At 51.1% G+C, this 22,815-nt stretch overlaps 1 protein-coding gene across 1 annotated transcript in view; it reads right to left on the bottom strand.

Annotated features, from left to right (window-relative positions):
• Positions 1–930: 930 nt before the first annotated feature.
• The window catches only part of Rybp (RING1 and YY1 binding protein), a 71,602-nt gene continuing 49,717 nt past the window's right edge, over positions 931–22,815 (bottom strand). Inside the window, exons 3-5 of the mRNA XM_047534919.1 lie at positions 5,238–5,414; positions 5,058–5,156; positions 931–4,789 (exon numbers count right to left, since the gene is read on the bottom strand). Of these exons, the coding sequence (XP_047390875.1) occupies positions 4,537–4,789; positions 5,058–5,156; positions 5,238–5,414 (529 nt within the window). The 3' untranslated portion in view covers positions 931–4,536. The remainder of the gene's footprint in view (positions 4,790–5,057; positions 5,157–5,237; positions 5,415–22,815) is intronic.

Genomic DNA, 22,815 nt, shown 5'->3' with positions numbered 1-22,815 from the left:
TGGACATGACTGAGGCAGAGTGGCTTTCCACCTGACGCTGACCCCGCCTCCTGCCCCGGCCGAGGAGGCTGGCTCAGCCCTGCCAGAGCCGTGGAGGCAGGTGGGCAGCACAGGTCAGGCGCACGGCGGCCTGACGGAGGTTCACCTTCAGCGAGGGCTCCAGCCGGGCTGCTCCCCGCAGCAGGGTCCCGACACTTGCCCTCAACTCTGGAGCAAGCGCACCAGACCAGCAGCCGACGCCTCCTTCCCCACCCAGGGCTGCATCGCGGGGGCTCAGCCCCTCCAGCACCGGGGACCCCCTGGAGGGCGCCTTGGATACAAAAAAGAACAAAGCCAAGGGAGGGTCACAGCGGACCACCCATCTGTCTGAAAACGCAGGCAGGGGGCCAGAGCTCCTCCCGACAGGACCCGCAGCCTCAGGGTCCCATCGAGGCGCGGTGGCACACACCAGCGGGAGGCGGGGCGGCTGGGCCAGGCCCTGGATAAGAAGGGCTGGGTGTGGCTGAGTGGTCAGCGCCCCCAGGCTCAATCCCCGTTAGAACCAAGCGGACGGCCCCTCTGCTCACCGCGCTCGCGATGCACAGTGCTGGGTGCAGACGCCAGGACTGCGCGGATCGCCTGGGGCCTGCGGGTTCCTTATGCCTGGGAGACGTGGCTGGCATTGGCTGGGAGATGTGTCCCTGGCACGCTGACCCGGCTGACCCGTGTGCCTGGCCAGGCTGAGGAGCCTCCCAGCCCAGCATGACCGACCCTTCCACATCCTGCTCCCTGTACTTTCACCCGTGACCCTGAGGCACCGACGCCCCTGGAACAGCAGCTTCCCGCCATCGACCCCGGCACCCTCTGCGCCCTGGGGACCCTGCCCGAGCTCACCGCGGCGGTGCCGCAAGGAGCCGCCTTCCCGAGGTCCAAAGCTGGGCAGCCCGGAAATAAAGATTCCCAGTGTAGATTTTACTATTTTATTTGTGAAAAAACTACAAGCAGAATTCATAAATAGACATTTCTATTTAAAGCAGGAAAATGATAAAGTGGCTTCTAATAACATAGTCGTGCACATGCCAGTAACAGGAATATATTAACATCTTTTATTTGCTAGACAAAGAGCAGTGTCCAATATAAATTTCCCCAAAACATTTAAGACCTGTGAATTTCTGACCAGTTCACAAAACCACCAACTGACACTTTAGCATGAAGAGAAAACAAACCTAACAGACCGTCAGCTCTAGAGACCTTACAGAGCAGAAACTCCCAAAAGCGTTATACAAGCTGTCTTTCTGGGCAAATGGAAAATAGAGCTCGTATAATACATTAACAAAAATTCACAAGGTAAGATTATGTTTTGACATACTTAACAAGCATTCTCTATTTGTCTCCAACAAACAAAGCTAAGGAAATAATGTAACCATCTTTACACAGTAAATTAAGGTTACAGGTCATACACAAGAACAGAACTGCTTGCGCATTAAAAACTGTTCAGCTCCATTGTCAAACTCTAAATGTTGGCTCTTAAACCATTTTCGGTTACATACAAGCAAAGGTTATTATATATTCAGCAATTAATAAATTTTCAATAATTTAAGATACGGTAGCTTAAAAAAGTAGACTGAGAATGGTCTTGGTAAGGCAGGTGGAACATCTTATGGAAGGAAACTCACAGAAGCTCCTGCCGACGTGTTTAAACAGCCCGATTGACACTGAAAGGTTTGGGTTCGAATCGTCTGTGGAGTCAGATGCCTTGACCTGTTTTAACCGCGCTTGCTTCCCGAGCAGCACGGGCGGGTCAGCCGTCACACGCGAGCGCGTGGTGTTACCGCGCATGGAAACTCGCCTCAACACTGTGCTTCTCCTTCTGCCTTCACCTGCTTTCTGTGCCACTGAACGCCGAGCGTCTGGTCCTTCCAGGGACACCCTCGTCACCTACACTAGTGTTCTCACGCGTGGCCAAACCCCAGGGCGGACCACAGGCGCAGGAAGCTGCAGGAATTCCACTTCCAGAGGACATGCCTGAGGGATGCCATCCAGCTGGGGAACTCAGGTCTCAGGTGCCCGCCACCTCGCCGCCCCAGGCGCTACGGCAGCCACCGGCTGGCCCCGGGACACCTGGTGCTGGGACAACGCCCACCGTCCATCTGGCCAGACGGCGAGCCAGCCCACTCACCCTCAAGCCAAGCTCCCCTTCCTTCACCTCTCCTCTTCTTCAATTTATCACGGAGGCAAAACCAAAAAACCAAGACACTGGCCATGAAGCAATTAGCAGCCGCTGAGTAGCTGGTTCGTCAGCTTTCCACTAATCTAGGGGTCCGATCACTTTACATGAAACTGATTTTGAAAAAGCACACAGTGTTTCTGAACAAAGTGCATGCCAACACTTACTGGTTCAAAAAGCAGTGCAACCCACGAGTTTGGTGGCATTTAATTTTTTTTTTAAAAAGTTAATTAAAAAACTTAGCAATTCCTTACACCTCTGGAAAATAAATATGGCTGACTAATTTACCCTCCCTGAGACCCGTAATAAAAGGAATATTAAAACTTTTTAGAAGGAATGTCTTTGCAATATCCCACTAATATTAAAACGTGGATTTAAAATTCATAGTCAAATCACTATGTATTATATATTCGGATGCTTGTAGAAAGCACCTGATCTCCTTTGGTTCATTGATAAATACTTTAAAAAGGTATCTAAAAAGATAAGTACAGCTTGCATCCCAGACACAAGCGTTATTTTAAAAAGGGGAACATTGTCCGTGCATCTGAGATTAGGACCACAGCGACGAGTGCACTGCTTTGTGATCTAGGCCTTGGAGGACGAAGTCCGAATCATGGTGCATGGTGGCTACAGCGTGTTTTAATGTAAACGTGAAAGGGACCTTTCCCGCGGGCTACTCAATTCAAGCTGTTAATTTTTTTCTTTTACTTGTTGCCTCCAGACAGAAATCACTTCTATCATCAGGGAAACCAGGTTCTAGCACCACGGTGTGATGCTTCACTACATCGAATGCCCTCCTGGGTCCTTAAAGGGAGATCAAACAAGGAAGGTGGACCTCAAGCTCCCACGCTCGAAATGCGCGACGTGAATGTGCAAGGCAGAGAGAAGAGACCCCGAACCCAAACGAAAGAGGGCGCAGCAAGCAAAGGCCTCCGACTGAGGAGGGCAGGGCCGGGTTAGGTCAGGTAGTGGCTTCTTATCCCCCAAGAAGGTCAAGAGAGCGAGGAGAGACTCTTGAGGGCGAGCTCCGGAAGTGGTCTCTGCCGAGGGAGGCGAGGGAAGTGAGGGAGGCCGAGGCGGCACGTCTGCCCTCGCAGGCAGCCGGCCTTCCCTGCGCCCAGGCCACTCTGGCCGGCCCCTTCCCTCGGGAGACCGGCCGGGTCTCCAGCACTCAAGAGCCCCGGGGGCCGCTCATGCGGCTGTAACCTTTGCCAAGAGAATGAACCACGGTCGGGTTTAAGAACAACAGAGGAGCCTTGGTCTGCAGCGGCGGGGCGAGGGTCTGAGTGACACAGGACGTGAGGCGACCAAGTCCGACTGTGAAACCGCCGCCGCAGGGCCCCGTGGAGGCGGCGGCCCGGTGGACAAAGACGCAGACTCAACGCCTCAGACACAAGGGGGTCTGCAAGACGGGTGGAACCAGGGAGAGAACACCGCGGCGCCGCGGTGCGTGTGCAGAAGAGCAGCAGCAGCGTGTCGCCGCCGCCGGCAGGGACACTCGGCATTCTGGAGCTAGCTCGGTTACTTCTGAATGACCAGGGCCTCCCCGACACCCCACGTGTGATTTGTCAGTTACCCCATAGCAAATGCAGGCGATCTGGAGCAGTCTTTAAATTTGAGATCACATTGTTTAAAAAATATATATTTTTATATCGTCCAGTACTCGTTAGACAGATGAGAGAGTCAAGTTCCCACGTGGGTGGGACGCACTTCACCTGAGACCGACTCTGACTCAGTCTCAGCACTTTCATGGAAGGGACTGTCCCAGATCTGCAACTGTCCAATGTTGTATCCACTTCACAGTGTATCAAGCACCAGCGCTGCCATGGATTGGTTTCAAATAACCCTTTATATATAATTTTATATTTATATATATATAGTCATATCAAAACTGATAGTACATAGTATAACTGGAAGAAAGAACTAAACTTAAAAGGATATGCTGGAAGGATGGAGTTTGTGAACACAATAAATAAAAGTTCCCTCCCCCCTCCCAACGCCCCCTCAACAAAACAAAAACAAAAACCAGTTGTAATGTACATGGAAAATTGTGCACAGCAGATTTTTTTATATAAAAAGTAGATTCAGGAGCACATCCAATTATAAATGATTGTTAGGAAAATCATATAAAACAATGGAATACATAAAAGTGTCACGAGTAACCGTCAGGGTGCGAAATTCCTGGGTGGCCAGATGCCCGTGGCGAGCAGGAAGCATCCTGCAGCGCGGCAGGAGGCGGTGGCCGTCCGCAGAAGGCTCCGGGCGCCGGCAGCGGGCAGCAGGCTCTGGACTCCACACCCTGGCTCGCAGTCCTCGGCCCATGTGCAACTTCAGAAGGACTCGTCGTTGGCGGCCGACATGTCGCCCTTGGGCGTGGAGGAGCGGGAGGAGCCCTTGTCTGTGCTCTCCGAGCCCGAGCTGCTCTGGTTCTGCTGCTCGGACCCTGCACTGGAGGTCACCGTGGAGGATGACGTGGAGGAGGAGCGAGTCTTTTCCTTAAAGTCTGTGATAATGACGGTGACGTTGCCCACAGTCACTGCCAACTGCTGTGCGGTGCTCCTGTCCACGTTTTTCAGCCGGGGCCTGCAACACCGGGGGAGGGGCAGTTAGGGAAGGGCCTCTAAAAGCCACTCACGGCAGATCCACACCGAGACTCGCAGCGCAGTGGCCCCAGATCCACACGCCACATGTGCCCACTTCAGCGTGACGCGTGGCTGCCAGCTCAGCCCCCGCAGATCCACTGCGAGCTCACCCGCCCCGCCTGCTCCCCAGCCCCTCCCTGGGCCACGGGGCTCTTTGGGACGGCCAAGCCAGAGTGGCCGTCCAGCACTTGGTCCTAGCGTCCGCGTACCTTGAGGTGTGATTCGTTTCGCTGGTCTTCGCCGTGGCGTTCGCAGACTGTATACTGTTGGCTTCGCTAGGAGGATCTTTCAGAATATCAGACTTTGGTCTGGGTGGGGAGAAAAGAAGGGTGAGGTCAGCCGTGACTGGCCCGCGGGAGGCCGCGCCTCGCGAGCCACCGAGGACTTACTTGGTTTTCTTGTTGGTGTTCTTCTTGGTGACCCCAGGACTGATCTCCTTATCCTTCTCGGGCTTCTCCTTGTCTTGCTTTTCCACCTTCTCCTTCTTCTCCTTTTTCGGGGGTGGTGGAGTGGCATACTGCTGAGCCACCTGCTGTGCCACCAGCTGAGAATTGATCCGGGGTTTTCTGAAACATTCAAGAAAAGGCATCATTTAGTTGCTTTTTAAGTAGTTTTCCAACTTCTGCTTTCCTGCCTTGTTAGGTACTTTATTACTGACATCTGGCAACTCAAAGCTGAATTATGTGGTGTTGCCTCTACATTATCATTTCCACATAGATCAGGCACAGAATTTCTCCTTTTTCAAAGGACGTGATACACTTGCATGTGTTGACACAAAGTCGCGCTGCTGTGTGGCCAATAAAAGAAGACGGTGTCCTCAGAGTACCGGGAACACTGCTTCTTTTGAGCTGTCAAGATTACACTGACTGACAGCTTTCAAACACTCCTGCTGCAGAAGGTTAAGCTCTATTAAATGGACATGGGTAATCCCCTGAAAAGAATGAAGTCAGAGTATGACATCCAGTTCTCAATCTAATTGTTCGACGGAGGACGCTCCCTGCAGCTCTGGGTGGAGGGACGACCTGCAGCAGCCATGACCAGTAGCTGCAGCCCACACCAGCTCCCGGGGCGAAGACTGAGCCACTGTGGGAAAGTCAGACAGGGACACATTCACTGTGCCGTCAGCCACTACATCTGTGCCAATCTCCAACTGACACTGGCACCCGGCGCTATTGTTTACAGATTCCACGTGGCGCTGAGCGCTGTCCCCGCGCGTGACCACTGGGACCCAGAGAGGGGAGAGAACACCTGTGCACTTTCTCCCACGGCTGCCCTCCTCCCCTGCCATGCTATGTTCCAAACCCCCCAGCCATGGGTGCCTGGATCCAGAGTCGTTGTGGTGACAGATCTGACGCCTACGGTCAAAGAGCTCACAGTGTGTGGATGCTGGACCAGGGACGACTTGTGTCCGGGTCAGGACAGAGTGCTGCAGCGCAATTTCTCTGCACGACTCAGAAAGTGTGCAACTAAAACCCATGACTTGTTTATTTCTGGAATTTTCCACTTGAATTTTTTAAAAACTGTGGTTGACTGAAAAGTGAAACCTGGGATCAGAGGACTATTGTCATACTAATTTCCAAAGAGATCTCCATCCACGCAGATGTTCAGCAGAGAATGAACTTCCCAGGTACTATCCAACAGGTACACGCCGTTAACAAGCTGAGGCGGCTGGGGCCCCGAGGCAGAGGCCGGCTGCAGACCGAGCTCCCGCTCTGTACAGACACCCTGACCAGAGGAAAAGAACAGCGAGGTTCCATGAATGGCCGGCCCGCAAGCAGGAGGGCATGCCCAGACCCAGACAGAGCTGGTCTGGGAGGAAAAAACCAGCCAGGGTGCAGGAGGAGAGGGACAGCTGCCCCTCAGGGACACTTGGGCACTTCCGTGCTGGTCAGATAAGCACACAAACTGGGGTCCCACAGCTGGCTTCCACCAGCCGTGGCAGTGCCAGCTGGGAAGCACCCTAGAGCCCATGTGGACCACTGCAGTGGACACATGAGTTCACGGACCTGGAGGAGGGGACCCACCCAGCCAGGCCCAGCCCAGTCCCCAACCGAAGCAGCAGCTATTCTGGCTCATGCCACCATCTTCAGAGGAAGTGGCCGTGTTGAGACTTACAGAAGACAATGACCACTAGCTACATTCCAGCAACGGGCACGGAACGCAACCCACCACCCGCCATCTCATTCAGGGTCAGAACCAACCGCCAGGGGGTAAGCAACACTCAGGTGCCGGAACCAAGGACCCCAGCCAGGTAACCATGTGCATAGCCACTTGAACTTTACCAAAAGGATCCCTTGAGGGGAACTTTCAAGCCACAACACCTAGTTTCCTCAAAAGAAATGTGGCCCAAGGATGAGAGAGGATGGCTGGACCCTGGTGCAAGAGCTCCCCAGACAAGAGAATCCAAGCCAAGGGCCTGGTCAGGCGCACCCGCAGTCACCAGGCCCACCCAGCCCGAGTCTGAGAGCCTGCCCCACAGGGTGGCTTCCTGATGCCACACACGAGCTGTGCCACCACTGCCCATCCAGCACGCACCCCGATGCCGGGGACTCCACCTCCTCTTCGTCACCACACGTTCAGCACTGCGCTAGGAGCTCAGCAGAATTAGGAGGGACGTGAGTGCAGAAAAGAAAGGCAATGTGGGGTGCAGGCTGGAGCGAGGTGCAGCTCTGGACGGGAGGAGAGGCCCTGGGGACGGCCAGGGAGAGCAGAGCGGTCACCGAGCTGCTGCTAACAGCGCGGTGCCAGGGGCTGAGCACTGTGAGTGCCAGTCCTGGATGACAAGCTGCGGAGAGCAACAAGGACCGTGCCAGGGGTGGCCTGGGGCGGAGGAGGGGAGTGCGTCCTGGGGAAAGGCCTGTTCCTTTCCAGTCCCAGGGCTCTGAGGACGGTCAGGGGTCATTCTGCTTGGAAGAGCTTCTCAGCTGGCTGTTCCTGTCCAGGGAAGTGGTGGTAAGACAGCTGGGGTGGAATCTGGAGCCGTGGAGAAGAGACCTGGAAACCAAGGAGCCCTGAAATGTCCCTGGTGTGCTGAGTCGCACGCACCACCCATCCCGTGCAAAGAGCAGGCTGGCGCACGGGCTGCCCGCCTCACAAGGCGCCCTCGACGGCCCGCTCGCAGCTCCCCAGGCCCGCATGCCGGGCAGGGAGGCGCCTGGAGAGTGCTTCTGCCACGGGCAGCCAGGAGGCTCTCCAGTCGGCTGCAGAGCCCAACCTGCAGGCACCAAAGGGAAACAGGGGGCGCAGCCCGGACGTGCGACAGGGTATGGCCCGCCAACTCTCCCACTCCTGGGTCGTCTGACCAGAAGTGAGGACGTGTGCCTCCCTCTGCGCACACAGTGCTCCAATGAGAAGGGCCCGGGGCTCTGCGGGATCTGGCCCTCACCAAGAGGAACGCGGCAGCTGCCGACCCTGTGCCATCTGTGCTGTGTAAACGTCCTCAGGTGACGTGCCGTCCTGTTGGCACGAAAGCCCTGGGCAGCAGGCATTCGCTACCCTTGACCAATTTGACTTTTTCAGTCCATGTCTCTCAGCAAATGTGGCAGTCCTTCTAGGTTCAGGGGCACTTCCATGAGATGGGTGAACCTGCCTTCTGGAAGGAGAGAAAGCCACCAGTGGGCACTCTCCCAGGAAAGGTGCCCCCGAGGACACGAGCCCGCTGCCCTTTCCTTCCTTCCTTCCTTCCTTCCAGGACAAGGCTCCCTGCTGCCAGGAGAGCTGGATGAGCAGTCCCTGGAGGGAGCCTCAGTCCTCGGGCCCTTCAGGCCTCAGATGAGGCATACCATGAGCAAGACTGAACACAGCCCCCTCCAGACCAGGGCCGCCCCTCCCCGACACATTCAGAACGCAGGAGCGGAGTTCAACTTGTCCATGGTTCAGGTGCATGGCACTCAAACCCAGTTCCTCCTGGACTCTCCAGCGACTGCCCTCAAAAAGGTGTCCTCAAACTGGCCTGGAACCTATGACATGGGCACAAGGTCCTAGGGCTGAAGAGACCCAGGTCAAGGCACAGCTAGCTGACACCTGAGAGCCCCCGGCCCTCATCAGCCTCCGCACCCCAGACCCTGGCAAGAGGGGGCTGCATGGTTGTCCCTGAGGAAGATAAGAGGCTGTGGTGAGCTGGCAGGGGTGGGGACCTTGGCTCCCACCGCAGCTGGAGCAGTCCCCGTGAGAAACGCCCTGGTGACCGCCAACACTTCTGACCTGAGAAATGACTCCCACAAACCCACGTTGCTTCACGGAGTCTCCTGCGTGTCAAGTGACAAACCAAGGAGCTCTGTGCACAGGCAGAGCGCCATCACATCAGAGCTGACTGCTACAGGACAGGGCTCGCCCCAACCCCAATCCTGAAGCCAGCCACGAGCAGCCATCGCCGTGACTGCTGCTCCTGGTATCTAAGCCTCAAACTGAAACCAAACACAGCAACCACAACCACCACTGGCCAAAACCAAAACCACGTGTTTCCCGCGTGAAGTGTGGCACAGGCAAGTTTCTGGAATCTTCTTCAAGACCAACTTCTTGTGAAAAAATAACCATCTTCTTGAAATTAAAATGCGCTATGAAACTTCAATGAGGACATCATAAAGAAAACACGTCTATCTGTTTGCATTTAGATGACAAATTTTATTTTGGAAAAAAAGCCCATTCCATGAGAACTAAAGTGAATCTTTATTTGGGGACATCCATGATTTCTGCAGCAGCAGCAGCCCCGAGAGTGCACGTGACCACAGGCCTTTCAGGATGGCCTGGATCTACCCCAGGCAGCCTCTCCTTTTCTTCCGTGCACCATCCACAGCTCAGCCGCCACACAAGTGACAAGCGCAAGGCCATCTTCTGGAGCCGGCCACCCAGAGCAGGAGAACCTTTTCAATGAACTGTCTCTTCACCAACGATCTTCAGTGCATTCTTTACGGAATGCCACCTTTCAATGAAAATGCCCCCAAAGGCTCTGGAACCACACAATCAACACAACCACCTAAAAATGGGGCGCAGGGTGGGGGAAGCTCCACCATAAACGTGGTTCCTGAAACCTTACATCCTCGCCACCAAACGCTGACGCTGGCCTGGCGTTCTCTGCACCCTCCCTGGCGCTGGCAACTTGAAATCAAGAGCGATCGGCTGGGAGCAGACCCTGTTCACGGCCCTGCAGGGCCTCTTCCCTGTGCTCGCGAGCTCAGATCACACGCGGTTTGACTAGGATGCGTGTGACCACAAATACTAACTGATCTTGTATTACTGACACCCCAAAATCTATTACATCCCAGCAAGGAACTTCCCAAAGCATTCTGTGTACAACCATTACCTGGTGACACCACTGACTAAAATATCTTTTAAAAAAGGAATAGTAATACATGTGACTCAGGGAACTGGTAGGCCAAGCAGGAGAACAGGCTTCATAAACTGCATACAGTGTTTTTTTGGCCAAAGTTTCTGGAGCTAAATAAATCTGATCATTGTTGGACTAGCCTATAAAATAAAATGTATCCTAAGTTATAAGTGACCAAATTACAAATACATTTTGGACTATAAATCATTTTTAAACTGGGCATTCTCACGCTGACTCTAAGGCAATCAGGTGTTAACGAGTCTGCCCATCCCCAACAGCACTGACCACTGAACACCAACCACCCCCGGCTCCCAGGACCAGAACAACTCCTTCTCTGCCAGTTGGGCCCACCAGGTTCCTGAGCCACTGCACATCTTAAGTATCCAGGGAGCTGTATGACCTGATGACTTCATTCAAGTCCGACTGTCATTATCTGAACCCTCAGTCGTCACTTAACCTGATTGAGGCCACACTCTGGGACAGTATTAATGTCCAGGTTCCTGATAGCGCCTCTTCTTCAGGGCTCTTTCTCTCCTACGACGTTCCTCTTGCAAGGACACACTTGTCTCCCATCCCACTACACCTGGGGCTCATCTTTTAGAAGCCACGGGTGACCCGAAGAGAACCTGGTCCACTCTAGGTCAATCCTTCCCCCAAGTACACATCCCTGCCTGTGCTCTGTATCAGAAAGACTCGACCCCAACCCCTCCCACTACCAAATTCAAAAGCCCAGGCCGTCGTCCCCTTCCTCCCCTTTCTTTCTCCCCCGTGTCTTTCCTTCTGTTGCGGAGAGTGCAGCAGAAAGGGAAAGGTGTGGGCTCTGGAGCGAGAGGCCTCTGGTCAACCCAGGTTCTGCTACTGAGCGCAGCCAGGTACTTGGAATGGGAGCGGGCCACACCTCACTTCACAGGGCTCTGGAGCTATTCAACAGAGAGATCCTGGTGACAATGAAATGAACATTTCAAGCACTACGTTTCCAGCTGAAGATGTGCCTGCTGCCCATGCTCAGGTCCTGGGAGGCACATGGGGACACACGCCTTTTGCACGTGGCAATACTCTAATGTTAGTGACTATGCCACTGCAAGGGCCGCGCCGAGGAAGCCTCCGCAGCGCAGCAGCCAGCTCCTGGTATGTGTCCAGAGGAAACCCTGGTGTGCAGTGCTCTCTGAGAAGTCAGAGCCTGCAGGAGGTCACCTCAGCAACACACGGGTGCTGCAGACTCAGGAGCTCAGGAACAACTGGCTCCAACAGAACTGCAGGGTCTGGATTCAAAGCTGTCCTTGTGAACACTGAAATCTCTGACGCCCTGAAAACATACCAGGAAGCGAAGGCACTGTGACTTTCCTGCGACTCAGGAACACACGCTCCAACAGGAAGTACGACGAGGGGTCTGGCCTGCTTCATAAGGCAATCTGGAGCCACTCATAATACCTCAGTGTAGCGGCTCCCAAGAACCTTGGTCTCTGTCTGCTGGGTGCCCAGGGCCTTTTCAGAAGGGCTATCGAGTACCAACTACTTCCACAGAATCCCGAAGTCATGTCTTCTCCCTTTCTTTCTCTCACAAGTCCACAGGACTTCTCAAAGACTCGGCGACACGTGATGACATCCTGGCTGATGGCCTGCAGACGCTGGTGCCAGACGCCCTCAGTCTGATCCTGACATGGAGAGGAGGGCAAGACTTCCTGGGGTCCCTGATTCCCAAGAGGGTGTGAGAGCTCCTGAGCTCGGGCTGGGAGGACTGCTGCCCAGTCCCTGGACAGGCCTGTTCCTGTGCACAGGAGGAAGCTCTGCGACAACTGAGATCAAGGGTCCTCGCAAAACTTCACAAACGCATCGCGAAAAGCAGCATCACCTCCGGTTGCAGACAAGAAACATTTTGAAAATCTAAACATTCTATATCCTGTCAACACCAGCACAACTTTCCAAAAGTGAGCATGACTGTGTCGGCCATCACTACGAAACTGACCACCTTCCACCTCCTCTCCCCTGCGGCGCACGCCTACAACACCAGGAGCGTTCTGTGGTCATCCCAGTATTTTAAGTGTCCCAGGATAAACACGTAGGTCTCCACCAGCATTTCTCCAAAATGCAAGCCCACCACAAGCACGGTGTTAGCTCAATGTTTCATGTAAAGACAAGTGGACTTCCTCAAAGATGGAGAAATTTCTTAATACCTCCATTCCACACCTACGACATGAATTTTCTTCCATAGTACGAGACTCGGGCCTGAGTGGTGCTGGGATCACTGGCAAGCTTGAGGCAGCCCGAGCACTACAGAAGTGCTGGTCCTGGGGCTGGGCGCCTGGCCACCTGTCCAGTCTGCCTCCTACGAAGGGGCAGGGCCTGCAGGCACCCCGTGTACCACACCATGCTGGGCCCCATGCTTGTGAAATTCCGGTTAAGGGGAGGGCCAGTCATAAACCCATTCCACTTGCTCTCTCCCACCTCAGTCTCCGCTGCGGCACTGTGCCTGTTTTCAGACTGATTAACCAGGTTTTCTGGATGCCTGCCTACTATGTGCCAAGGCAGGCTACCGTGCATTCTGGATGTTGGGGTTACATGCTTGTTTTCTGAGGGCTCAACTGGATATCAATGCCCATGCCTGGGGTGAGGGTCCTCTGTCTTTTAGGGAGCCTTCTCAGGTACACAAACTGGGTCACAGGATTCAACTAGGTAAGATGCTTCAGTCCACTCTTCTGCTTTCTGTATTTATTTTGGAACCCTAACTTTGACTTTGAATAAATGACATGAACTCTTCAAACTTGTTTCCTCATTGATAAAAATAAGTGAGCTTTAAGGTTCCTTTAGCTCAGACGCTTGCTTTCAATATTTAAGAAAGACAACTAGCTGGACACCGTGGTGCACACCTGCAATCCCAGCAGCTCAGGAGCCTCAGCAACTTATCCAGTTGCACTAAGTAACTCGGTAAGATCCTGTCTCCAAATAAAATAAAATAAAATAAAATAGGGCTGGAGCCTCAACCTCCCAAGCTGCTGAGAGTGCAGGCATGGCCACTGTGCCCAGTTATAAAGTTTGTTGTTCACACTCCTAGTAATTCATTTTGCCTGTTTTCAAGTCAAACACAATCATCAGATGTTACATTCTGCAAACTATGTGCTGTTACAATTATTTGGACATGAAGTCTCCTCCTTCCTCCAAACGATACACAAAATCACCTCAGGAACCAGGTTAGTGACCAAGATGAGTCCTACAAACTACAAATCTCTACTACACCAACTACAGTTTCAGATGTTGGAGAGTTGGTGAATCAATTCTTTCTCCACAAAATACTACATCAAAGCAATCTGATATGCTCTGCAAATTACCTCCCAGTTGTCAGTGTCCCCAAGTAAAATGTATGAACCATGTGAAATTACAGCTCCAGCTACAAATGTATTCCTAAATCACCAAAAAAACCAGCAATTCTTAAAAAAAAAAAAAAAAAAAAAAAGCTATGAGATAAAAGGTAACTTAAGGTCTCCCTCTTTAAAGAAAACAAAACCTTCCATACAGAATATAACAGTTGCAAGAAACAAGCTAACTCCTGACCAATGCTCAGGCTGAGGTTCCCCCGCTGCAGCCTGGGAAGGAACTCCCTCCCTCTCATGGCCTGCACGGCATGGAGTCTCAGCCACAGTACAGACACTGGGGCCCGTGTGCTGAGCCACACCTCACCTCGGGCGGAGACAAAGGGGGGGGGGGACACACACCCACACCCAGGTGAGAGTCGCCATCTCCTCTAACCAGAAGGCACCGTGAAGGAGAGGACTACAGCCAGAGGTGAGGACTCGCCCTCTCATCAGACACCTGCTGCAAACCTGCCACTGCACTGGGTGCACTGGAGGGGGGGGCGCCTGGTGGGCTAACCCCAGTGTCTCCACAGTTACAACCAGCTGCGCTCCTGGTCGGCCACAGTCCTCAATTCCAGTAAGAAAGGAAACTCTCAAGGCATCTTTACCTGGGATAGGTGAAGAATTACAAGGGAATAAAGGTGAGCACACACAGACACGAGCCTGGGGGCAACCCACACTGTGGCCGGGCAGACCATGAGAACTCATGTCCGTTCAGACGGGATCTCTGATTAAATGTCCAGCATACTTATCACACAAGGAAGAGTCACTTATCCGAACAACAAAAACGATTCATTTGCAAGTACAGAAACTCAAATCAAGAAGAAACAGTCTCAGCGTGCTCGTCCTGCACCCATCCCCACATGCCTGGGCATACACCTGAGTGCCTAAGAAAGTCATGCCAGTGTCAAGCCCACTGCAGCTAAGGACACATTTCAGAAAACCCTGCAGCCAACTCTTTCTAGAAAATACTGATTCTGACAGATGGACAGAAGTAGTGTTTAACATTAACAAGTATTTCTATTGGAGGCTGAGGCAGAAGGAGCCCAAGATCAAGGCCAGTCTGGGTAACTGCATGGGACCCTCTCTCAAAGTAAAATTTAAAAATAAATTAATAAAAAGGGCAAGGATATAATGCCATGGTGATCTGACTGCCTGGCCCTGTGACGAAAGCCTCTGCTCACAGAGTGGAACCCCACTCCCCAGCCCGACGTGCTGGGCTCCTGGGTTCTGCTCAGTCCACACTGGCTCCCCAGGCGCTTGTGCACCCTCGATGCAGCCACTTCATCGCAGACCTTTCTCACCCCTGCCACGTGAGCTTATCTGCAGTGCCTTCCTGCACTGCCCAGGCTGGCCTCACACCGCAGTCCTCTTGCCTCTGCCTCCCAAGGCACCATCATCCCTAACTTCGTAAACACTGTTCTCCACACTTCTCCCGCAAAGCCCTCACCTCCCAGAAGACCAAGCGCAAATGCCACTTCTTTCCTAAACTCTGCTGGCAAGGAGCAGACTATGGCCAGGCTTTCAGAGTTTCCAAAACACCCTATCTGTCTACCACTTCACATTTCACATGATAATTCATCACCCTATGTGTCTGTCTCTCCCTTCTGGACTGTGAACACCTCACAATTCCAAGGCAGTACTGACCTTTCCAATGCTACACTGTACTCCATAAACCTGCTTTAAAATGATTGTTTCCTGACAGTAGTAGTTCAGTTAATGCTGGCTGCAAGTATGTGTGTCCTCTGTATACTGTGGTTCAGACAGCAGATGCTGTGCCGGCATGTGGCATAACATTGCAATATAATGCTGTGCTTTAACTGTCTGGCTGGGCCTCAGAACAGAGCTCCTCGGGGATTTTATGCAGCTGACTCATCTTCTATACTGCCACATAGTAGGGTCTCAATCCACAGGCGAGGAAGATCACAGGGAACGCCAGGGAGGAGGCGCCGTGCCCAGTGACTACACATCCCCACTCTGAAGGTACCAGAGGAACCAAAGGTGAAGTTCCCAACAGGAAACACAGGACCAGACTAGTGAAAGCAGACCTGAACCCAAGCTCTGCTCTTTCCACTAAACCACTCTGCCCACCCAGCAAACTGTGCCTTGAGAAGGGAACTATACAGCCGCCAGTGAAAGGAAGCACAGCAAGATGGGACACACCACTTCAGAAAGGAAGGTAGAATGGGAATACTCGAGGTGCAGCAGAGGACGGAGAGCAGGCTCTGAATGTGACCTCAAGGCAGAGATCTTCTAAACCACCTCTTTTCTGATCCCTGCACTAGATGAAGTACATGCCCCTTTGGTCCTATCTCAAATACCCAGACCAAACATCCTCCCTTATACCACGAGTAGGTCTGAAGAAGCCCAACATCCACAATCTGCTCGCAGTGTCTGCAACCTGAGTACACAGGGCCAAGGAACCAGGAGAAAACTCAGGATGGGAGTCCTTTGGGAGTGTTCTCAAGTCTTTTCTGTGTCTCTACACAAGTAAGAGAGATCTATGAGTACAGTAAAAACAGAGTCCCCAAAGCCCGAGCACAACAAATAAACCTGCTAACACTGTCATCGCAAGTGCAAGAACTAAGACATCAGCTGGGGTTCCCACTCAGCCAGCTAAGCTAGGTCCCCAATCACAGATGTCTCTGAATCCTTGGCTTACGAAAAGGAATGTACAGATCAACTGGATGATCTTAGAGTGTATCATCAAAGTCTCCGAGGGGTGTACACGTTCTGACACGGACTTTTCAGCCAGGCAGGATGGCACGCCTATAATTCTGGAAACTTGGGAGGCTGAGGCAGGATGATGGCAAGTTCAAGGTCAGCCTGGGTAACAGCAAGATCCTGTCTCAAAATAAAAACAAAAAAGGGGTTGGGATGTAGCTCAGTGGAGAGCATATCAGGGTTCCACCCCAGTACCACAAGAACAAACAAACAAAAACCTTTTCAATATGGCAACCACTTCAAATTAAGTGTCTGCCTTTGGCATCAAAGCGATTCAATTTCCATCCTTGTGACGTCTCTAACAATGTCAGGAGTCTACATTCCATAAATGACTGAACGCCTGTCTGAGAAGAATTTTTCTCCTTTAATTTCTGCAAGTACACTTTCTGCTAAGATTTGCCAAAATTTTAATCTACGAATTTGGAGACAAAATAGATCTTTTACAAATGCTTTTTTAGAAGTAGAAATTTTAAATGTTTTACTTTAAAACTTATTCTAGACTTACAGCAAAGTTCCCATATAGCCCTCCCCAAGGTCCCTTAACATTTAAGGGCTTACAGAAACGCAGCACACGGTCCACAGAGAACACCTGTCCCAGACTCTCACCCCTTTGAGAATGTCTCCAATCTCTCCCTGAAGCACCCTGCCTGCTGCAGGGTCCTACCTGGCTGTCACATCACTTGCTCCTACTTTCATTCTTCTATTCTGCCATCTGACGGCTCCTCAGTCCTCCTGGCCCTGATGCCTCTGAGGACTGCTGGTCATTCTGTTTGAAGGCCCCTTATTGGGGGCCTCATGTTCACTTGGAATGGGTTGAGGTCACATTTCCAGCGTTCCTGGCACTACTGTGTCTTACTTCTCCACCTTAAAGTTTCTTTCAAATAAACATCTCGTTGGAGAAACTTTTAATGCTATACAAAACACTTTCTCCTTAAACTCTCAACCATTAATTTTAAGCATTCCAATGTGCACTGTGCACTATGACTCCTACTTTTAAGTCGGTGGGTTTCCCTTCTTACATTCTTCCGTGGTCCACTGGTGATTCTCTAGTTCCCTCTTTCCTTTCACATTCACTAACAGGAATTTTTCTTAAGAGCCATTTTTTCTTTCCCATGTATTTATTTTACTCTACGGGCCAAAATCCAATGTTATCATTATGTGTTTTTCCCCTCAAACTGTTGCAGCTTTGGCTATGAGGAGCTCCTTTCTTGGGCTGATCCCTGCCTGTGTTCTTTTGAGAAAACCCCCATCCTTATTTGAGGGCTTAGGAGTCTGTTAAGTTTTTTGGGACCAAATGATCCTTGGACTGTGATCCATTCATAAGCACTGTATTTGAGAACCAATGCAAACCATCTCGAGAAGAAATAAAATATTTTTTAAGCTGGTCAATCCTGCACGGTGGTAAGTCATCAAACTCCACACAGCCTTACGTTCCTGACAACAGAACAGTCATCAAAAGCAGGCAGATGTCTACGTGACTCAGACTTGGAATAGACGGGTCACATTTTCTGAGTTTTTCTCTAAGGTACAGCACTAATTTAATGCCTCTACTAATGAAAAACTGCTGTGTTTCAAAGACACTTGGATCATCAAACAAGACAAGGCCAGAAGTAGAAATGCTGAGAATCAAGGGCAGATTCCAGTAGATGAGTCTTCTCTAAAACATAAAATATAGCTAAGGCACTCAGGAGGGCAAAGAGAAAGGGTTTCAAACTTCAAGAAACTGCAGCCAGGGGCTGGGGAGATAGCTCAGATAGCACAAGGCCCTGGGTTTGATCCCCAGAACCCGCCCCCCCCCCCAAAAAAAAGAAACTGCAGCCAGTCTGCCAGGAACAAGGTGCACGAGTCAAGGGGGAATTCGCAGCCTGCCGTTGAGGGAAGTGGCAGAAGTCATGCTCTTACCCGGAGCCTCTCTGCACTCAACCCAAGGCTCAAGGCTGCTCCAAACGCTCCTCTTTCCTCACTTAGAGGTGCCTCCAAACACCTGCCTTTCAAACAAAAACCGAGGACAAGAACAATAGGTGCTGCAGTTTGTTAACCTGCTTGACTTGGCCCATTTTTATCTAGGATAAATTTTAATGGGGTCCAATTTACATGTGCAGGGATTTTTGGGGTTTTGTTTTGGGGGTGGTGGGGTGGAGGGTGGCAGGGACTTGCTATGTTGGCCTTGAACTCCTCTCCCCTCTGCCTTCTGAGCAGCGGGAACTATGGATCATGCACATACACTGTATGTCTACACTCTAAGAAGTCGTAACAAAAGAGTACACAGTGTGATCACCACCCCAATCCTCCCGTGTGCCCCATCCCAGACAATCTCACTCTGGCTCCAGGAGGCCAGCAGCCCATTTCCTGCCCCTGAGAGTCAGGTTTGTTTCCTCCAACCTCAAATACGAAATCCTCGTTGCACCCCCGCTGTGATGGCGAGATTCGCTTGTGTTGTGTGTGTAGTCCATTCAGTCTCCTAATGAGAGACAGTCAGGCTTTTTCCAATTTTAAGTGATCATGAATAAAGCTGAGATGAACATTCAAGTATGAATCTTTGTGTGGACATATGTTTTCATTTCTCTTGGCTAAAAGATCTATGGCAAGTCTATATTCAACTTACAAGAAACTGCCAAACTCTTCCAAAGTGCTCATGCCAGTCACATTCCCTGCAGCAAAGCAGGAGCATCCCAAAGGCTGCACTCCCTCAACAACACTGGGTACTGTCAGTCTTTTTAATTTGAGCCACTTGAGTGGGTGTGCAGCAGCGTCTCGAGGTAGTTTAATTTGCAGTTCTTGGATGACTGATGATATCGTGCCATTTCGTTGCCTCGATGCAAACAGTATGGCTGTACTCTGTATGAATACGGCTGACAGCCCGACAGAGCCCCGAGCCTAGGCGTCACGTACGAAGCTCAAGACGACTACCCAATGGTCAGGCCAGGAGACTGTTACTGCCACAGTCGTGCTCACTTAAATTCATTCTTAATAAACCACCCTGAAGAATCCTGCTCAGCTACAGGCCTAGAGATTTTAATGTCTTACTCAGGACTCAGAAAAGAGAACGAAAGTTAAAATGACACTCGTCTAAGGTAGGCAAAGAGTTTTTTGACTTAAGCTGAACAGCTTTACAAGAACCTAGTATCAGGCTGGGATGTGACTTGGTAACAGAGCACTTGCTTAGCCTGAGGCTCTGCGTTCAATCTCCAGCACCGCAAAAACAATCACAATCACCATCACCACCACCCTACAAATAATGTCTTCAAAATTAACCCACTGAGCTGGCCAAACCACAAGTTCAAGGTCAAGCTCAGCAATTTAGCAAGGGCCTGTCTCAGAATAAAATTTAAAAAGAAAATTAAAGGAGGACTGGGTGGAGCTCAGAACTAGAGCACTCACGGGTTCAAACCCCAATACCACCACCGCCACCCCACTGCCCACCCAGCTGAGTAAGAATATGTATGCTATATAAAGGTTTGCAAAATCAGTGAGTTAGATGTAGGCTCGGCAGACTAGTGACAAGACTGCAAAAAGGATGGCTGGAGGGACACTAGCACTTAGATAACAGAGTCAAACCTGAAGGGGCTCAGTGAACTGGAATAATGGATTGCGATCAGATGATGAGATTTCAGAGGATAGCAATATTTATGGAGATAATCTGCTTGCTGTAATTCTCAATCTGAATGTAAATGGTCTACTGCAAAGAGAAATAAGATGTTAAGAAAATGGAAGTTCAGCCCTGGTCTTTTATCAATCTGCACATGAATTACAAGGAACCACAGCTTTTTAGTTTTGGTTTTCCTAACTGTTAAAAAGAAAATAGGAGTCTACATTACTCTTACAATAGGGCTGAGGATAAAATGTTGGAACCCATGAAGTAAGTCCTTGGGGGAATACAGGAGGACTATTTTGTTTCCCCCATTTTTGTATACAGTCAATAAAACAAATTCAAGTTGGAAAACCTTTGCTTTTGCTGGGCCTAGTGGCACACACCTGTAATCCCAGCAACTAGGGAGGCTGAGACGGGAGGATTTCGAGACCCAGGCCAGCCTCAGAGACTCAGTAAGAACCTGCTGGGGGCAGGGGTGGCAGGGGACGGAGTTCGGTGGTAGAGTGCCCCTGGGCTCCGCAACCTAACTATCCCCAACCCTGCCTCTAATTTTAGTGAAACCAGATGAATATTTTCTGCCACACTTCAGACAAATAAGCTCAAAGGGTTGATGCTACATAATAAATGTTATAGGAGAGGGGAAAGGAAAAAAAAAAGGCACACGGAGCCTCCTGGCCAGGCTGCGTTTGCTGAGCACCACCAGCCGTTCCAGTTCGTCCACATGGTGTTCCAATGCCACAGGGAACCCAGCCGGCCCCTTCCGGCTGCCTAGGCTGCTATCCAGTCCACACCGCTGCTTTCACAGGGCCCTGCAAGAGGCACACACAGCTGTGCCACCTCTGTTACACCAGCAGCTGTCCATGGTCCCTGCTGCTATTTTAAGTCTTCCACACTGGCACCCGGCCTTCGTTCTGGGAGACTGGAATGCATTTAAAACAACACACTGGAGTTGAGAACACAATTCCTTCAGAAGCAGACCACAATTCTGTTCCATTTTGGACCACTAACTCAGCATTTTCTCCAAGTGTCTTTCAAAGAAACTTACCCTCTTATATATTATTGCATTCATCTATGGGTCATGAAACTACAGTCAAAACTTTCTTATACTTACTAATAAACTAGCCACAGTCATGTTATCTGAGCATATATCCACATCCCGAATTAAAATCAATTAAGGAAGTCGAGAAGATGCATACACAACAAGTCCTATTCATCTATAAACGTGAAGTACTATTTCATGAAACCCACAATCACAGACAATGGGCCCAAACCCTTTCCATCAAACAGCAGCTAAGAAAAAAGTTTCTGGCTCACAGGGGTGCAGGTCAGGGCTGCTCAGACTACTACATCTCAACCACAAGCAGGGCACAGTGGTGCCTGCCTGCAATCCCAGCTGCTAGACAGGTTCTAGTAGCTAAGAAGCTATCCAACGTGCACAGCTCCTAAAAAGCCCATCTCTTGGAGTTATGGGTCTGAGGTGTTCCCCAGCAGCTCAAGTGTGAGACACTGCAAGAATGCTCAGGGGTGGAGCAATGAGATTATGAGATGGGGTCTTCTCAGTGCCCGGATCCACTGATACGGGTTAACTGGGTGGTAACTACAGGCAGGGAGGGAGTGGCTGGAGGAGGTGGGTCACTGAACTGTGCCTTTGGGGTTTGGATTTTGTTCCTGGTGTATGGAGCTCTGCTTCCTGGTTGCCATGTCCTGGGCTGCTCTCCCCCTCCAGGCCCTTCCAGCTTGATGTGCTGCCTCACCTCATGCCCAGAGCTATGGAGTCAGCTGTCCACAAACTGAGACTTTTGAAAACTGTGAGCCCCAAATAACCTTTTCTTCCTCTAAGTTAGTTATCTTACTCACAGTGACCAAAAGCTAACTTACTCACAGTGACCAAAAGCTAACTAAAACACTTGGGTAGGGGCTGTGGCTCAGTGGTAATGCACTTTCCTAGCATGTGTAAAGCACTGGGTTCGATCCTCAGTACCACATAAAAATTTTCAAAAAATAAAGGCATACTGTTCATCTACAACTAGAAAATATGAAAACACACACACACACACACACACACACACACACAGGCAACCAGATGGTGTCTGAAACCCCAGTTCTGCCTGTGCAAACTGCAGCACTGAGGGGGAAATCACAATGTTTACACACAGGAGCCCCCTCACTTCTGCTCCTCACCAGGGGCTGGGGGCATCGAGTTTAGACGTGTTTAAGGATCTCCTAAAGGCAAAGGTGGCCTTATACCAATGCTGCAAGAAAACTCAAGGCACAATGGGGCGATGATACAATGTGCACTGATAAAACATCAAAAGAACGCAACTGGACCACAACCTCAAGCAAGGTGTCAAACGCGTCCATCCAGCTGATGATGAAAACCAGCTTTAAGGAGGTTTCAGGTGGGCTGTAAGGAACTACACTCTTGTGCAAACCTCTGAAGGCTCGCTTAGCCTTGGTGCCACCATGTGACTCATAGAAACCTTGGGGAGGTGCAGAGATAATGTGTCCTGAGGAACACCCATCATGGGCCCTTAAGCTCACACTGTTCAGAGTACTGAAGGCTGAGAAGTCCTGCACCGAGTCTGCATGACTGTTCCCACCCAGTGACCCACAGGCATGTGCTCAGGGGCTCTGTCTTGTCCCTGTCATGTACACTGAAGCTCTGTTCGCTTTCTGTGGGACAGCAGTCATGTTCTCTTCTACCCTGAAGACTTGGGGTTCTTTGCTGTCCCCTCTTCCAGTAAGTTCATTCGAAGGTGCCAAGGGTCTGAGTGGCTGGCAGGGTGATGCAGTTCCACTACTCCGCACCTCCCAGGAGAGCCTAGCTGCTGCCACTCAGGAACTCTCTCCAACACAGGGGGAGAGCACCTGCAGAGAAACCTTCAGGGCACGGGATGCTTCCCTCCTTTGCTGTCACTTTCTAACCCTGAAGAACTCACCCCACTCTACAGCCGAGTGGACAGGCTCGTAAGGAA

This window comes from Sciurus carolinensis, chromosome 19, assembly GCF_902686445.1.
Source record: "Sciurus carolinensis chromosome 19, mSciCar1.2, whole genome shotgun sequence".
NCBI lineage: Eukaryota > Metazoa > Chordata > Mammalia > Rodentia > Sciuridae > Sciurus > Sciurus carolinensis.
The sequence above is the reverse complement of the archived record's forward strand: the minus strand, read 5'-3'. Positions and strand labels throughout refer to the sequence as shown.